The 16,019-nt window shown below is 49.7% G+C and overlaps 1 protein-coding gene across 2 annotated transcripts in view; it reads left to right on the top strand.

Annotated features, from left to right (window-relative positions):
* Positions 1 to 16,019, top strand: part of LOC119978732 (sodium/myo-inositol cotransporter 2-like) — a 265,078-nt gene that overhangs the window by 194,588 nt on the left and 54,471 nt on the right. For both annotated transcript variants that reach the window (XM_038820565.1, XM_038820564.1), the window contains one exon: positions 1,960 to 2,128. In XM_038820565.1, the coding sequence (XP_038676493.1) occupies positions 1,960 to 2,128 (169 nt within the window). The remainder of the gene's footprint in view (positions 1 to 1,959; positions 2,129 to 16,019) is intronic.

Here is a 16,019-nt window from a genome sequence, read left to right as displayed (position 1 = left end):
TGTGCCACATTGGCCTGGGCAATGCCGCTGATGCTGCCAGCCATGACTCGCGGTGACTCGGCCACGTTCTGGCCAATGTTCAGGTGGCCCTTATAGAACATAGAACAGTACAGCACAGAACAGGCCCTTCGGCCCTCGATGTTGTGCCGAACAATGATCACCCTACTCAAACCCACGCTATACCCGTAACCCAACAACCCCCCCCCCCCCCAACCTTACTTTTCAGGGCACTACGGGCAATTTAGCATGGCCAATCCACCTAACCCGCACATCTTTGGACTGTGGGAGGAAACCGGAGCACCCGGAGGAAACCCACGCACACACGGGGAGGACGTGCAGACTCCGCACAGACAGTGACCCAGCCAGGAACCGAACCTGGGACCCTGGAGCTGTGAAGCATTTATGCTAACCACCATGCTACTGTGCTGCCTTATGATATGGCTGCCTGTGATAGGGCCCAAGGCCTCATGTCTTGGACATCCTGACCCATGGCCAAAACCTTTGCTCTCAAGGCCTCCACTGCAGATCCCACCCGTGCAGTGTTGGCCTGAATGGCACGCATGGTCGGCACCACCTCCTGCACCTGCAGGCGCTGGATGGTTCCCGACATCCCCTCTTGCATGTCCCTGGCTCTGCGACTGCATCTCCACTATCAATGGGACCGCCCTTTCCAGAAGACCGAAACCCGTCTGGATGACAGCTCGTCCCTGGGATCAGGCGGTCTTCCAACTCTTGGGGGTTCCTACCTCCACCCGTTGTACCACTCACATGTATGGTGCATACCAGAGTGCCCATGAGCCTCTTCACTAAAGTGCCTAACCGAGGTGAGTGTCTCCAGGATGGTGGAAGGTGTTGGAGACAGCTGTGACAGAAAGTCAGTGTCATCCCCGGACCGGTGCTCCATGTCTCAGGCTGCGGGGCGAGGGGTCCCATCAGTGTCCGTTTCCTCCTCGTGTGTGCGTGGAGTGCTTATATGCAACTTCAGCTTGTCAGCCTCTCAAGTGTCAATCCCGATTCCGGAGAATCAGACACCAGTTTTCATTGGAATCGGTTGTGTTCCACGTGGCACCGGCGCTAGCCTATTAATGGTTGATAAATTGCTCTGGGAATGACGCCAATTATGCTGTTGTACAACACCACCGATTCAGTCCCGGCACCAACTGAGAATTCCGCTAAAGGGGCTGGATTCCTCATTTCTGTGGCTAAGTTCCAATGCCATTGTGGGAACTGTGGTGTTTTATGACGCCAAAATCAGCGGCAAGCCCTCACCGAATCCGGGACCGGTGAGGGGCTAGCAGCAGTGGCAGGTAAAATTCCCAGCTCCTACACCAAAAACGGCCTATGAATGGCATCGGCCGTGTGCGGAATACGGCCCCACGAAACACCCCCTGGCCACCCCCTGCCAGTCCCCCCAGACCTCGCAGTATCCCCACCGGCCAGCAGCATGGCTCCCAGCTGACTGTGACGGCGCTGGACAGTCCGCAGCCGCCACGCCGGGTTCCTGACTGCTCAGACCACGGATCAACTACACGGTCGGGAACTTAGCCCATCAGGAAGTGGAACTAACTGGGTTGGTTTTTGAAAGTGTTGACCCAGATTCAATGGTCAAATGGCCGCCTTTCTGCTGTACTATTTTAGGAGTGGGAATGTTTGCGATTTTTCTCCTTCGACTGCAGGTTGTAAGGATTTGGGATTCCTGCTCATCATTGTCGTCCAGTGAGACCTACTGGAAAGTATACATGTGAATGTTAAATGAAGGCAAAATTAGGCTTGTCAGTGTATCACACCACCCCAAATACCACATTGCGACCCATGACCTTACTCTCTCAAATAATTGTTACTTGGGCAAGATACTATGGGGTTCATATCCCAGGAAGAGTCAGCATACTCAAGGAAATCAAATTTAATAAAAGTAAAGCTCCCATACAATGGCTAAATGTGATTTTCCATTTGTTTCAGGCTGTTTGTGCTGGTCCTGGTGATAGTATCTATTTTATGGCTTCCTCTGGTGCAAATGAGCCAAGGTGGTCAGCTCTTCATATATATCCAATCCATCACCTCCTACCTGACGCCACCAATCGCAGTGGTGTTTATAACCGGCTGCTTTTGGACACGAACAAATGAAAAGGTGAGTTGTTTATTTTATGATTTGTTTTGCAGCCTTCCTGGTAGCTAAATTGGTAAAATTGGTATGGAGCTGAATCATACAGACTAGAATGTCCCAATGTTGATTTCTGGCCTGTTCTGAGTTCGCTAATCAGGAACAATGGGAGTCAATTCAACTACTTGTGAGCCCTGTCATCCTCCCATTATGATGAACTGAGGGGGAGCCAGTTGATGTGGTTTATTTGGATGCTCAGAAGGCTTTTTACAAAGTCCCACATAAGAGACGTCTGGTGGAAGCCACGGAGTGATGGTCACACACAAGGCGGCTCCTGCTTGAGGGCGTTAGCTTTGTTCCCTTTTACCTGAACTTTGGGGAATTTCGGCGGAAAGTTGTGCGGAGAGTGGAGAGGATAAGTTCCTCTCCGGATGGACATGTCTGCGGGTTACCAAACTTGACAGAGGATCGTGAGAGTCCTGGCTAAAGAGTTGGAGGAGACTCATGGCGCAGCAACAATTATAAAAATGGCAGAGGGGGAAGCTTACCGTTGACTGAAAAGATGTAAATGGAGCAGTTGATGAGCTTCATTATGGTCGAATTTTGGCGGCAGTGTAAGGAATTGCAGAATGACTGGTTGAAGGCAATTGAGGGGGCAGTGGCACCTCTTCTAAGGACCTTGCAATAGGTGGAGAAGAGACTCGAGGTGCAGGGGTAACGATCCAGGAGATGGAGAAGGTGGTGTCTGACCAGAATGATCAAACGATCAGTTTGAGGTGGAGATGCCAATCCTGGGGGACATGTGTAAGACTCTGCGAGCAAAGTTGGAGGACCAGGAAAATAGATCCCGGTGGCAGAATTTGCAGATTTGCGGATAGAGTTAAGTGCTTTTCATTCAACTTCCTTCACATATGGTTACTTTGAAGTAGTCAGCAGCAAAACTAACAGAAAGCACTTAACTCTATTTGATGTGATCCAGGAGCTGTCAATCCCTCATCCCTGGAACTAATCTTCCCAGAATGATGGAAACTCAAGCCTGACACTATGCTTAAAAGCTAATTAATTATGCATAAGCGAGTATTGGGCCAAATCACCTGTAGGCCAGGAACTGATTCATCTACCCACCATCAATTGGAGGGTTTGAAGATCCTGGTGCCATACTTAAATGGCTGTTTCTTCACAGTGCTGAAAGCAATCATGGACGTAATTCTCCGACCCCCCCGCAGGGTTGGGGAATCGCCCAGGGCCGGCGTAAATCCCGACCCCGCCGTGGCCGGAATTCTCCGCCACCCGGGAATCAGCGGGAGCGGGAATCACGCCCCGCCGATCGGCAGCCCCTGCGCCGATCGGCGTGCCCTCCACGGCGATTCTCCAGCCCGCGATGGGCCGAAGTCCCGCTGCTGACAGGCCTCTCCCGCCGGCAGGAATTGGAGCACCTCTTGTGCCGGCGGGATTGGCGGCGCGAGCGGGCCCCCGGGGTCCTGGGGCGATCGGATCCGGGGGAGTGCCCCTACTGTGGCCTGGTCCGCGATTGGGGCCCACCGATCGGCGGGCGGGCCTGTGCCGTGGGGGCACTCTTTTTCTTCCGCCACGGCCTCCAACATGGCAGAGGCGGAAGAGACCCTCCTACCACGCATGCACCGGTGGTGACGTCAGTCATCGTTGATGCACCGGCGCATGCGCGGACTGGGCGAAGGCCTTTCGGCCAGCCCCGACGCCAGGGAACGGAAACCACTCCAGCGCGGGCCTAGCCCCTAAAGGTGCGGAGAATTCCGCACTTTGGGGAGGCCCGGAGCCGGAGTGGTTGGCGTCACTCCGCTACGCCGGGACCCCCCCGCCCCGCCAGGTAGGGGAGAATCCCGCCCATCATCCTTCCCTTGCAATTTGAAATTGAAAAGATGCCTGCAATAGTTAGCATCCAAGTATTACCATCAAATAAATCGGCCAATGGAGATGATTTCTCAAGGAGAAAAGCGTAGATTTCGTACCTCTTTGCATAAGGACCTGACAGGCACCTGACCCTGGCGCAGGCTTGGAGGGCCGAAGAACCTGTTCCTGTGCTGTACTTTTCTTTGTTCTTTGACCCCTTGACAGCCAACGTACCTCTGTGTGTAACTCGGCCCCTGGAAAGACCCAGAGGCATAAAAGTTCAAAGCGACGATTACCTTGATGGCCTCTGGGAGCAAGTGTCCTCCTCCAAACCCCCATGTTGCCAGGTGCGCCACTATCTGGCACAGGTGGCACATGTTCTCACTGGTTAGCCAAAGTCTTTGGCGGCACAGGCGATCCAGTAGCTCCTCAAAGGACAGATGCTGGCAGTATATACGTGACCTGATGAGGCGTCTCCTTTGCACCTGCTCCTTGGCCGGTGAACGGCCGGCAGTTGAGCCTCACTGACTGGCCTTTGCTCTTCTGGGGCAGGCTGATCTTGTGCAGGGTCTGACCTGAGTATGCTCTGCTGTTCTAGTCTCCATGCATCCGCAACGGCAGCTGCGGCCAGGTAGATAGCAAGCATGAATGGCTGTACTCCGAATTTCAATCTCTGCAGGGAAAGAAAATGACATGTTACCAAAATGAGTATACCCTTGCCCATCCAATGTCACCAGATCACTTGATGAACCCGAGTTGTACTTCAGTGCCACCCTCAACATTTTTCTCCCAACGTCATCCCCACCCCTCAGCTGGTCCTCTCAATTGTTGCCGTACACACTGCACCCCTGTCCCCATCAGAGAGTGGCACTGTTATATGGGGAGCTTCTAACCTTACCACCCATCAATGTCAACTGGGGAACCGGTGGGTGCCGCAACTATGTCAGCGATATGCTTTGTGGCCCATGCCCTGTTTACCACAGTGGGGTCTGTGGTTGTCCTCACTGGGTGAACCATATGTTGTCCCACCAGCAGGGTGGCACCTTGTACCACCAATCGCCTCCATGATTAGAGGCTTGTGTATGGGCAGGTACTATAGATAGGGGTGGAAATGTGTGTCTGCTGGGAGATTACTGCAGTTTGATGTGGATTCTGGGTGTGACACACAAATTGTGACAACCTGACTAGGGACAGGATAGATGGGATCTGTGCTCAAGCAGGGTTTGGAGACAGCTGATGGTCCTGAAGGGTGGGTACTGATAGTGTCACTGGTGAGGCAGATCAGTGTGCCAAGGAGGGTACCAAAGACCACAATGCATCTGTCCTTTATTTGAGGCAAGCTCTGCTATTCCCCTGCTTCCCCTGCTGTGGAGCTGCGTTTCTGATGGGTGCACTGAGGAGCTCCAGCACCTGGTGGGCCACTGAGCTTGGCCACACCCACCCATTGATGGCTCAGCTGGGGTCTGAGAGTTTCCAAAGGGTGGCCTGGGTGGGTTCCCAGATTCGAGAGGCTCTCTGAACATTTACAGGACACAGTGAGCAGTCAGCAGAGTCAAGAGCCAGGGGCCTGTAAGTAGCACCAAAGGGGTGTGTTTAAAACACATTTTACAGTTATGGTGGTCTGAGCAAGGCCACCCCAATCCTGAGAGGGACATCCTGAGTCATCAGACCTGTCACCAAGTCGTTTCCCACTACTCCCCCAGACACAAGCAGCCATCCCCCAACAAGCGTGACAATTTTGGAGAGTTTTAAAAAGTTTTCTTACCTCCTCGCTCCCCCTCAGAAGCCATGGTGCCAGGCCCCATTTATAAATACTTATGCCAAATCGGCCTGTGTGACTTCTGCTAAGAGTAGAGGAGCATCATGGACAAGTGGAGCATAATGTGTCCAACCCTCTAATGATATTTAAATCAATGCACATTTTGGTTTTGAAAGGGCTCGCCTGATGCAGGGCACAAACTTAGATTTCGTCGCCAATGAGGGCGCAAACCTCGATTTTTCAGTTATGCGTGATTCTCCACCCGATCGCGATTCCTGCTTCTGTCATCGCGAAATGGAGAATCCAGCCCATGATATCTCTTTCACCCACTTGTTTGTCAGAATTTAATACATTCTTGTCAGGCTCCTGAGGGCACAATCTCAGCGTAAGGGGTCGTCTATTTAAAACGGGGATGAGGAGAATTCTTTTCACTCTGAGGGTTGTGAATCTGTGAAATTCTTTACTGGGGTGAACTGTAGAGGCCGGGTCATTAACTATGTTCAATACTGAGATAGATCAAGGGTTATGGCAATAAGGCCAGAAAATGGAATTGAGGATTATTAGATTAGTCACAAACTCATTGAATGGTGGAGCAGATTTGATGGGCCAAATGACTTACTTCTGCTCCCACATCTTTATAATCTTATAGTCCTTCTTCTCCCTTTGGAAGCGCCAGGCTGTGAAGTTTGCAGCACATAAAGATGTGGCAAACTCTGCGGATTATACTGCAGAGCTCCACCAGAATCACATTTTCAGCATCCCAATTGGTTGCTCCACCAAAATGTGAGTAGCAGTATGTCCATCATTGTATCTGGTCTCAGCTGCACTCTGTGGCTTCTACACCAGCATCATCAGCCACATCCTCAATAGATATCTCCTGTCCCCGAGGAGCCAACCCATTGTGGACCCTCTGAAACAATGTGAATCTGAGAGTCGTGTACACTCCCTGAGAACTTAGCACACATCTAGAGGATGCGCTTTGTGTGGCCGCAGACCAACTGAACATTTGAGATTGATTAACTGCACTCCTTGATGGTTTGGGGATTGGAGGGAAGGTTTGCAAGATGCCACAAAGGTCACTCATGGCGCTCTGGAAGGAGCCAGACATATAGAAGTTTAGGGCAGCTGACTTTCAACTCAATGGATTGCGTGCAAGTCCCTGTGGTGTCAACTCCTGAAGAAGGTTGCATATGTGAACCACCACTGGACAGGGAAAGTCTTTGCGGATGCTGGTTGTCATCCTTCTGCATGAAGGCAAGCCGCTATCTGGACACCCTTGTTCGTGGGAGGAGAGGCTGGTGTATGCTTGCTGAGTCCCTCCTGTGCCAGAAGAGCAGGCCCTGCCACCCCTTCCTCCTCAAAATTTTGCTCTGCCTCTCAAGATCCAAACACCTCTGACACCTTTTCTCCTCTCAATGCACCAGAAGAATGATAACCAGTTCCATAGGCTTCATCTCTCCCTCACATTAATCACTGTAAAATAAAAGAGAGTTAATGGTTAGCTTCTGTAGCTGTGTCTCATTATCCAGTGCTGACTGCCACATTGAGGGCTTGTCCCTCATCACTTCACGGAATAGGCAAGATCCCACACCACCCTTGCCCCTCTCAGTTTAACCAAGTAGCCACAGCTTTGGCTACCCTACTGTCTCCTGAGTTCTCACATAAGGCATAGGCATTTGTCCAACATTTCATTGCAAGACTTTGCACACAATCTGGACAATTGGGAGCACCTGGAATGATGCACCAGCAAACACACCTGATGGATCAGAGCGCTCTGCTTAGCCTATGTTCGCTTGCTCACTGTAAAAGGGGATGTATGTGCTTGCCCACCTGGCCAGTGGCACAAGGAAGCCATTGCAGTCAGTGTATGAGGAGTTCAGCATGCCCAATGCATGAACAGCAATAAGTGGCACTCACACACATCAGTTTTGGCATAGTTGTCAGCCTGAAGGAATGTTAATTGACTTGGAGGTGAGCCTGCCAGGTTTCAATGTTGAAGAAGCTGTGTTAAATAGGATCGTTGCGATGTTACGCTGCCATGGGCGGTCTTTGAGCATGAGGGATGATTGCTGCTGGGAGTCCCAATAATGAGATGTAAATTAATTGAAATTACGTCCTGTCCATACACCCTGATGCATGGTGGGAACCCAATTACGTCACTGACCGTGTGGGGGACAATCGCAACGGGACTTCCCACAGACATAACATGCCATTTGGGCCTCTTGCAAACTTTTCTGCTCCTGTCACCCGATGCAAACGAGAGTGCAAAATTGCTACCATAGGTAGAGAATCATAGCAAGAGGACAGAGAGGTCAAAAAATTCAAGGAGGTAATTCAGAGCTTGGAGTCTAGTTAAGCTGAAGACATTGCTGCCAATGATGGAATGATTAAAATTAGGGATGCTCAAAAGGCCAGAATTGTTGACTTACGGTGGTGGCCATGGGATGAGCAGTCACGCATTTGGTGGTTTGCGCTCAAGGCGATATTTTTCGATCTCTTTCCCCCCCACCCCGAAAGGCAAAGCGTTTGATGGCAAGAGATGGAGGAGCACCTGAGAAGGTGTTACTCCTCTGGTGTGACTGGTGAATGGATCCACGAACTAGGACTAGGGAAAGAGCTGCTGGAACAGGAGAGTCTTTGTGCTGCGCCAAAGGATTAAATGGCGGGGGGCTGTTCTGCCTGCCCAATGGTCAATGGAATAGCTACTGACGTTTTTGAATGCAAAGTTGAGCCAGCAGAGGAAGGAGGCCAGGGCCAAAGTGGTGGAACTGGTTAAACCAGGGATTGAGAGTGTGGAGCAGAGGCTGGAGTCCCAGGACCAGGCAATACAGAAAGTGGAGGAGGCGGTGGGGAAGCACGAGGAGCAGTTGGTCCCGTTTATGATGCGGGAGGTCCAAAAGGGGCAGAATGAGAAGGTGGAGGATCTCGAAGACAAAATCTGAGAATTGTGGGGATGCCCGAAAGCATCGAAGGTGCAGAGGCTGGAACATACGTGGCCAAAATGTTGAAGCAGTTGATGGGGGAGGGGGATCTTTGACCGGCCCTGGAGGTCGACTGAATGCACAAGGCGCTGATGAGGAGGCCGCAAGCAGGCGAGCCGCCAAGGGTGATGGTGGTGTGGTTGCACCGCTGGATAAGGAGGCAGACGAAGAAGTGCACCTGGGAAGGGAACGAGCTGCGGGTGTACCAGGGCTTGGGAGCAGAACTGGCAAAGAGGAGGACCGGGTTTAACCAGGTCAAGGCTGCCCTCTTTAAGAAGGGGGTGATGTTTGGGGTGCTGTCCCTGGCCTGCCTCTGGATGAGTATTTTGGTATGCCAGAAGAGACGATGGACCATGAGAGATAATGGACTGGGGAGTGCAGGAGGCGAAAGAGGCCGGTGTTCTGGCCTTTGCGTCCCTAGTAGCCCGGCGGAGGATTCTTCTTTAGTGGAAGGATGCGAGGCCCCCAAACGTGGAGGCCTGGATCAATGACATGGCGGGGTTCATCAAATTGGAGAGGGTGAAATTCGCCCTGAGGGGATCAGTACAGGGGTTCTTTAGGCGGTGGCAGCCTTTCCTTGACTTCCTGGCAGAGCGGTAGGAAAATAGGCCGGCAGCAGCAGCAACGTGGGGGAGGGGAGGGGAGGGTAGGGGAGGGGTTTGTTTTGGGGGAGGGGAGAAATGTGTACATGTGTACATGTGTTTATTGAATATGCCGGGTGCTTATTTATTTCTTCTTTTTGTAGTTACTGGGGGGTGGGGGTTTTGGTTTTTGGGGGTTATTGTGTTTTTCTTTTTTTGTTGTTAATACTGGTTTCTTGTTGATATTTTCTGTTTTTGATATTTTGTGAAAATTTCAATAAAAATTATTTTAAAAAAAACAAAAAACGCCTAAGACACGCCGTTCACCCTCTCCGGATCAAACACCACCCTACCCATCTCGTCCTTCACTCTGCCAATCTCCTTCACCGCCTCTTGCTTTTTAAAAATAAATTTAGAGTACCCAATTATTTTTTTCCAATTAAGAGGCAACAGGGGTTTTTCACAGTAACTTCATTGAAGCCTACTCGTGACAATAAGCGATTTTCTATTTTCTAATTTTCTATAGTGTGGCCAATCCACCTAACCTGCACATCATAGAACACAGAACAGTATAGCACAGTACAGGCCCTTCAGCCCACGATGTTATGCTGACCATTTATCCTAATCTAAGATCAGCCCAACCTACACCCCTTCAATTTACTGCTGTCCATGTGCTTGTCTAAGAGTTGCTTAAATGTCCCTAATGACTGACTCCACCACCTCTGCTAGCAGTGCATTCCAGACACCCACCACTCTGTGTAAAGAACCTACCTCTGACAACTCCCCTATACCTTCCTCCAATGACCTTAAAACTATGTCCTCTCGTGACAACCATTTCCACCCTGGGGAAAAGTCTCTGGCTATCCATTCTATCCATGCCTCTCATCACCTTGTACACATCTAACAAGTCACCTCTCTGCCTTCTTCGCTCTAGTGAGAAAAACCCTAGCTCCCTCAACCTTTCTTCATAAGACATGCCCTCCAGTCCAGGCAGCATCCTGGTAAATCTCCTCTGTACCCTCTCCAAAGCATCCACATGCTTCCTATAATGAGGCAACCAGAACTGGACACAATATTCCAAGTGTGGTCTAACTAGGGTTTTATAAAGCTGCAGCAAAACCTCACGGCTCTTAAACTCAATCCCCCTGTTAATGAAAGCCAACACACCATACGCCTTCTTAACAACCCTATCAACCTGGATGGCAACTTTGAGGGATCTATGTACGTGGATCCTTCGGTTCCTCCACACTTCCAAGAATCCTGCATTTAACCCTGTATTCAGCATTCAAATTCCACCTTCCAAAATGAATCACTTCACATTTATCAAGGTTGAACTCCATCTGCCACATCTCAGCCCAGCTTTGCATCCTGTCAATGTCCTGTTGTAACCTGCAACAACTGTCAACACTACCTACAACTCCCCCAAAACTTTATGTCATCGGCAAACTTACTAACCCACCCTTCCACTTCCTCATCCAAGTCATTTATAAAAACCACAAAGAGCAGAGGTCCCAGAACAGATCATTGCGGGATACCACTGGTCACCGACCTCCAGGCGGAATACTTTCCATCCACTATCACTCGCTGTCTTCTTTCGGTTGTGGGGGTGAAACCCACACAGGATAAGTCCCCCCCCCTCCAACCCCGACCTGCTCCATGAACCCCTTCAGTTCCTTCGCCACTGCCAACACCTTCACCGACTTCGAGCTCGACCAGTCCAAACCCAGCTCAATAACCGCGTTAAAGTACTCCCCCCACATGATCAACCAGTGCGAGTCGAGGTCAGGAATCTTCCCCAGGGCCCACCTCATGAAATCTACATCATCCCAATTTGGAGCATAAACGTTTACCAGACTACTGGCAACTTCTCCAGCTCATCCACTCATCACGAACCTCCCCCCCCCCCCCCCCCCCCAACCCCCAAATCTGCCACAATGTTTCCCACCTCGAATGCCATCCACTTATTCTTCCACACCGCCACCCCCTCGTCTTCATATCTAGTCCTGAATGGAACACCTGCCCCGCATAGCCTTTCCTCAACTCTGTCTGGTCCCCTATCTTTAAGTGCATCTCCTGTAAAAAGGCCACGGCCGCCTTCAGACTCCCCAGGTGCGCGAACACACATGACCATTTGACCAGCACATTCGCCCCCTCACGTTCCACATTCCCCACCCCCCTCCCCTGCTGATCAACCATATCCCTCTTTGGGCCAGAACTCGGCTCATGTCACGCGACCTTCCACGCCCACCCTCGGATGCCAACCGTCAGCGATCCTTTTGCACCCGCTCCACATCAACCACATGCTTGTCAGCAACCTACCCCCCTTCCCACCAACTCTTAAAAAACAAAACATCAACCCCATCCCCCTGTCCTGCGCCTACCTCCAGATAACCCCCCCCCCCCCCCCCACTAGCCCTCCCAGCCAGCATGGGGGCCCGTCCAAGTCCTCCAACCTCCATATCCCCCAATTCTCCTCCTCCGGCCACATTCCCCAAAAAGCAGCAAAAGCTGCACTCAGCCTCAATGTTCCCCATGAAAGCCTGCCCTCCAGAAACCCTGCCATCAAAACCAACTAAACACTTCAAAGGGAAAATATTTTCAGAAAACAAACAGAAACACTCGCACAAACCCCTCCAAAGTTAAATGTCCTCACTCTCCTTGACTTCCTGGCAGAACGGTAGAAAAATAGGCTACCCCCTTCCAAAATTCCCCCAGCGCTGGGCATGTCCAGAACATATGGGCATGGTTCGCTGGACTCCCCGAGCACCTAGCACACCTGTCCTCGCCCCCTAAAAACCTACTCATCCTCGTCCCGGTCATGTGAGCCCTATGTAGCACCTTGAACTGTATGAGGCTAAGCCTCGCACAAGAAGAGGAGGAATTCACTCTTTCCAGGGCATCTGCCCACGTCCCCTCCTCAATCTCCTCACCCAGCTCCACTTCCCATTTACCCTTCAGCTCCTCCACCGAGACCTCATCTACCTCCTGCATTACTTGGTATACGTCCGAAATCCTCCCTCCTCCAACCCACACCCCCGAGAGCACCCTGTCCCGTACCTCACGTGGGATACGCCTCCACCTGCCGCCTGGCAAACGCCCTAACCTCAATGTACTTAAACATGTTCCCCGGGGGGGAGCCCAAACTTCCCCTCTAACTCACCCAGGCTCGCATACCTCCCATCCACAAACAGGTCCCTCAACCTCCTAATGCCTACCATGTGCCAGCCAAGAAACCCGCCATCAATGCTGCCTGGAACAAACTGGTGGTTCCCCCGTATCGGGGACTCCATTAAGCCCCCCACCACCCCCCTATGCCGTTTCCATTGTCCCCAGATTTTGAGGGTAGCCGCCACCACCGGGCTCGTGGCATACCTCGTTGGAGGGAGCGGCAACGGCGCCGTTACCAGCGCCTCCAGGCTCGTGTCCACACAGGACGCCATCTCCATCCTCTTCCATGCTGCCCCTTCCCTGTCCATTACCTACTTCCGCACCATCGCTGCGTTGGCAGCCCAATAGTACCGACAGAGGTTGGGCAGCGCCAGCCCCCCCTATCCCTGCCCCGCTCCAAAAACACCCTTCTCACCCTCGGAGTCCCATGCGCCCATACAAATCCCGTAATACTCCTGTTGACCCTCCTTTCTTAGGCGTTTTATATGAGTCGTAGCTCCCGGCCGGGGAGAAGAGAATGCGGCGGTTCCTGGATGGGTTGGAGTTTCCCAGAGTGGGGGAGGAGCAACTGTTTTTAGTATGTTGCTGATTCTTTTGTTAAAAAACTTATAATATTTGTGGGAGAGGAAGCGTTGTTATGCAGCTCTGTCCCTGTCAGGGGTCGTAACAGTTATAATCAATGTTATTTTAAATACTCTCACTCACTGCTTCCTTCTCTTGAACCCTTGCTGTGAACACAAAGGCTTTGGGGATATGTTCTGAGACTCCATGTTTTTTTAAATATAAATTTAGAGTACCCAATTATTTTTTTCCAATTAAGGGGCAATTTAGCGTGGTCAATCCACCTAGCCTGCACATCTTTTGGGTTGTGGGGGTGAAACCCCCGCAAACACGGGGAGAATGTGCAAACTCCACACGGACAGTGACCCAGAACCGGAATCGAACCTGGGACCTCGATGCCGTGAGGCTGGAGTGCTAACCACTCTGCCACCGTGCTGCTCTTGAGGTCCATTGTTGTACCAGGGAACCTTTACTCACTTGGCTCCGAACCACCTATAGGAGCCACCATTCATTCCTGGCCACATCGTAGCTGCTACCTGGCCACACCTTTGTGAATGGATGTACTGAAGCTCATTCAAGAGCACAGGAAAATATACGACTGGCAAGTAATCTACCAGGCTTCCCCATTCACTTAACTTTCACTTATTGGTGCAGTCTTGGGAGAATGCAGATATTTAGACCAGCTTGAAACACACATGTTCATGTGCTCACCAGTCTAATCCAGAAAAACAATAATACCTAAGCACCTCCTCCTGGCTCTTGCTGCTTATGTGCAGAGCCCTTGCTCACAACAAAAGCGAGAGGGAAGCGGAAAGTAGAAAGATAAAAAAAAAACATTTGTTATAATAGCCCGAGCTCAGTGCTTCAGCATCCTTGGAGCTCATACTTTCACAACCCCGGTGTTCTGGCTTTGGATCAGATATGGATCTTGAATGGGAATGTGGGCTCAGGAGAGGGAAATGAGCAAGTTGGATGTGGGAAGTTTGGCAAAACAAAGGATTGGTGAGAGTTAACTTAAGAAGTGAGGGAGGCTGAAAGTCAGAGACTCAGCAACAAGAGGGTGGATTAAGGAGTTGGAGAAGTTGTAAATCAGAGGATTGGCAGCAAGTGAATGGGTTAGAGAGAGGTAGAGACCACAAAATGTTAGATTAGCAGGAGGAAGGGTCCACAGCAACCAGTAGACTCAGAGAGGGGGAATGTGTAGCGAACTGGAGGTTTGGGAAGCAGGATTAGTGATAAGACTTGGCTACCTGTGACCCGAAAACACTCTGTTACTGTGGAGTAACTATGCTCCAACATGGTCATGCTTGAGCCGTGCGCACAACACTGATATTGAACTCAATCAGTCCCATACAATGACAGGCTTGAAATACAATCTGATGCGCCTTGTGGGATTTGCACTGTCATCAGTGAGGCAGCATACTTCCAGTAAAATTAAGAGGAAAACATGTATAACTCTTTGTACCCAATGAACAAATACAATATATTGCCAAAGAGGCTGAAGTCTGGAAAGAGCTTTGCCTCTGAAAATTCCTTGCCATATAAATACTACAGTGGAAGGCTAAAGACTAACAAAATGGCAGAAAATGACAATCTTGGAGAACTTGGTTTCTTCAGATCAACTCCTTCCAAACACTGACCTTGAATTAAAGAAATCCCTGATGCATCCTATGTAATGATATGTATATAGTCAGGAAAGTGAAGGGTTAATAATTTACATGTGTAAATCAAATACCAGAGGGTGTTATTAATTCTCTGTATTTAAGACAGTCTCTCAGGGAATTATGGGAGAAGCATAGTGAGAAGCACAAGGAGAAGCTGAGAGCAGATTGAATGTTAATTAGAGATAGATAGCACCAGGTCAAATCATAGTGTAGTTGGTGACTAGATTGAATATTGAATACTGTAAAACAGATACAATATCATTTATTATCATCGATAGCTCAATAGTATTTGAACTTCATTTAATTAGGAGTGTAATAATAAATTAGTTTTGTTCAATCTTTTGATTTGGTATATTCTTTATCAACACTACATCGGGTCATTCTGGAAGAAAAGACAAAGAATACAACATATTACCAATCATGGAAATATAACATGGTACCAGGTTAATACTGAAGCTATTTAGATAGATTAGTAAGAATCTAGCTATCAGAAAAAACTAGCACACGACTCGAACTTCGAAGAACACACCTGTTACTGCGAAACACCAAAGAATCCCAGACTCATGGAGAAAATTCAATCTCTACGACAGCTCAGGATATCTGGTAAACTAGATGTTAACTGCCGAGTGTTCAAACAACAGTTTCAGCTATCTGATTTAAGTAATCTGCATATGATTTAAATAATGGAAGTAATGATCGGAAATTAGCATTATTTCTAACAATGGCTGGTCCACAAGCTATAGAACTGTATAACTCATTTCAATTTGCAAGGTAAGACTAAATATGGTGTTTACGTAGCAAAATTTGATCTGCACTACAAGATACAGATTAATGAGACATATGAGCGTTTTGCCTTTAAGAAAAGAATGCAAGAAAATGGGGAGTTGATTGATTGCTTTGTGACTGATCAAAAACTCAAAGCTCAAACATGTAATTTCTCAATCCTGACTGATTCAATGATCAGAGACCAAATTGTATTTGGAACAGTAGATGATCAGCTCAGGGAATGTTTGCTGAGACAGAAAGATCTCCAGTTTGAAAACGCAATCAAAGTGTGTCGAATGCAGCAATTGTCCAACAGTCAATATCCTGAAATTCTGCATAAAGAAAAGGACTAAAAAATGAACCTCGAGGTAGAATGCGTTGGAGCTGTGGCGGAGCTCAGAAAAATGCACTTTTCAGATGGCAGCCATGTTGTGCATGTGCATTCCCAACCTATACATGCGCACTTCGCAAAATAACGCAGAGCGGAAGAAGACCGATCTGTGCATGTGCGAAGGCACTGTATGCATGACGGCCACCAAATAGTAACGAGATGGTGGGGCAGGCAATAAA

The sequence above is a fragment of the Scyliorhinus canicula genome, chromosome 15 (genome assembly GCF_902713615.1).
Source record: "Scyliorhinus canicula chromosome 15, sScyCan1.1, whole genome shotgun sequence".
Taxonomy (NCBI): domain Eukaryota; kingdom Metazoa; phylum Chordata; class Chondrichthyes; order Carcharhiniformes; family Scyliorhinidae; genus Scyliorhinus; species Scyliorhinus canicula.
This window is presented reverse-complemented; position numbering and strand designations above follow the sequence as displayed.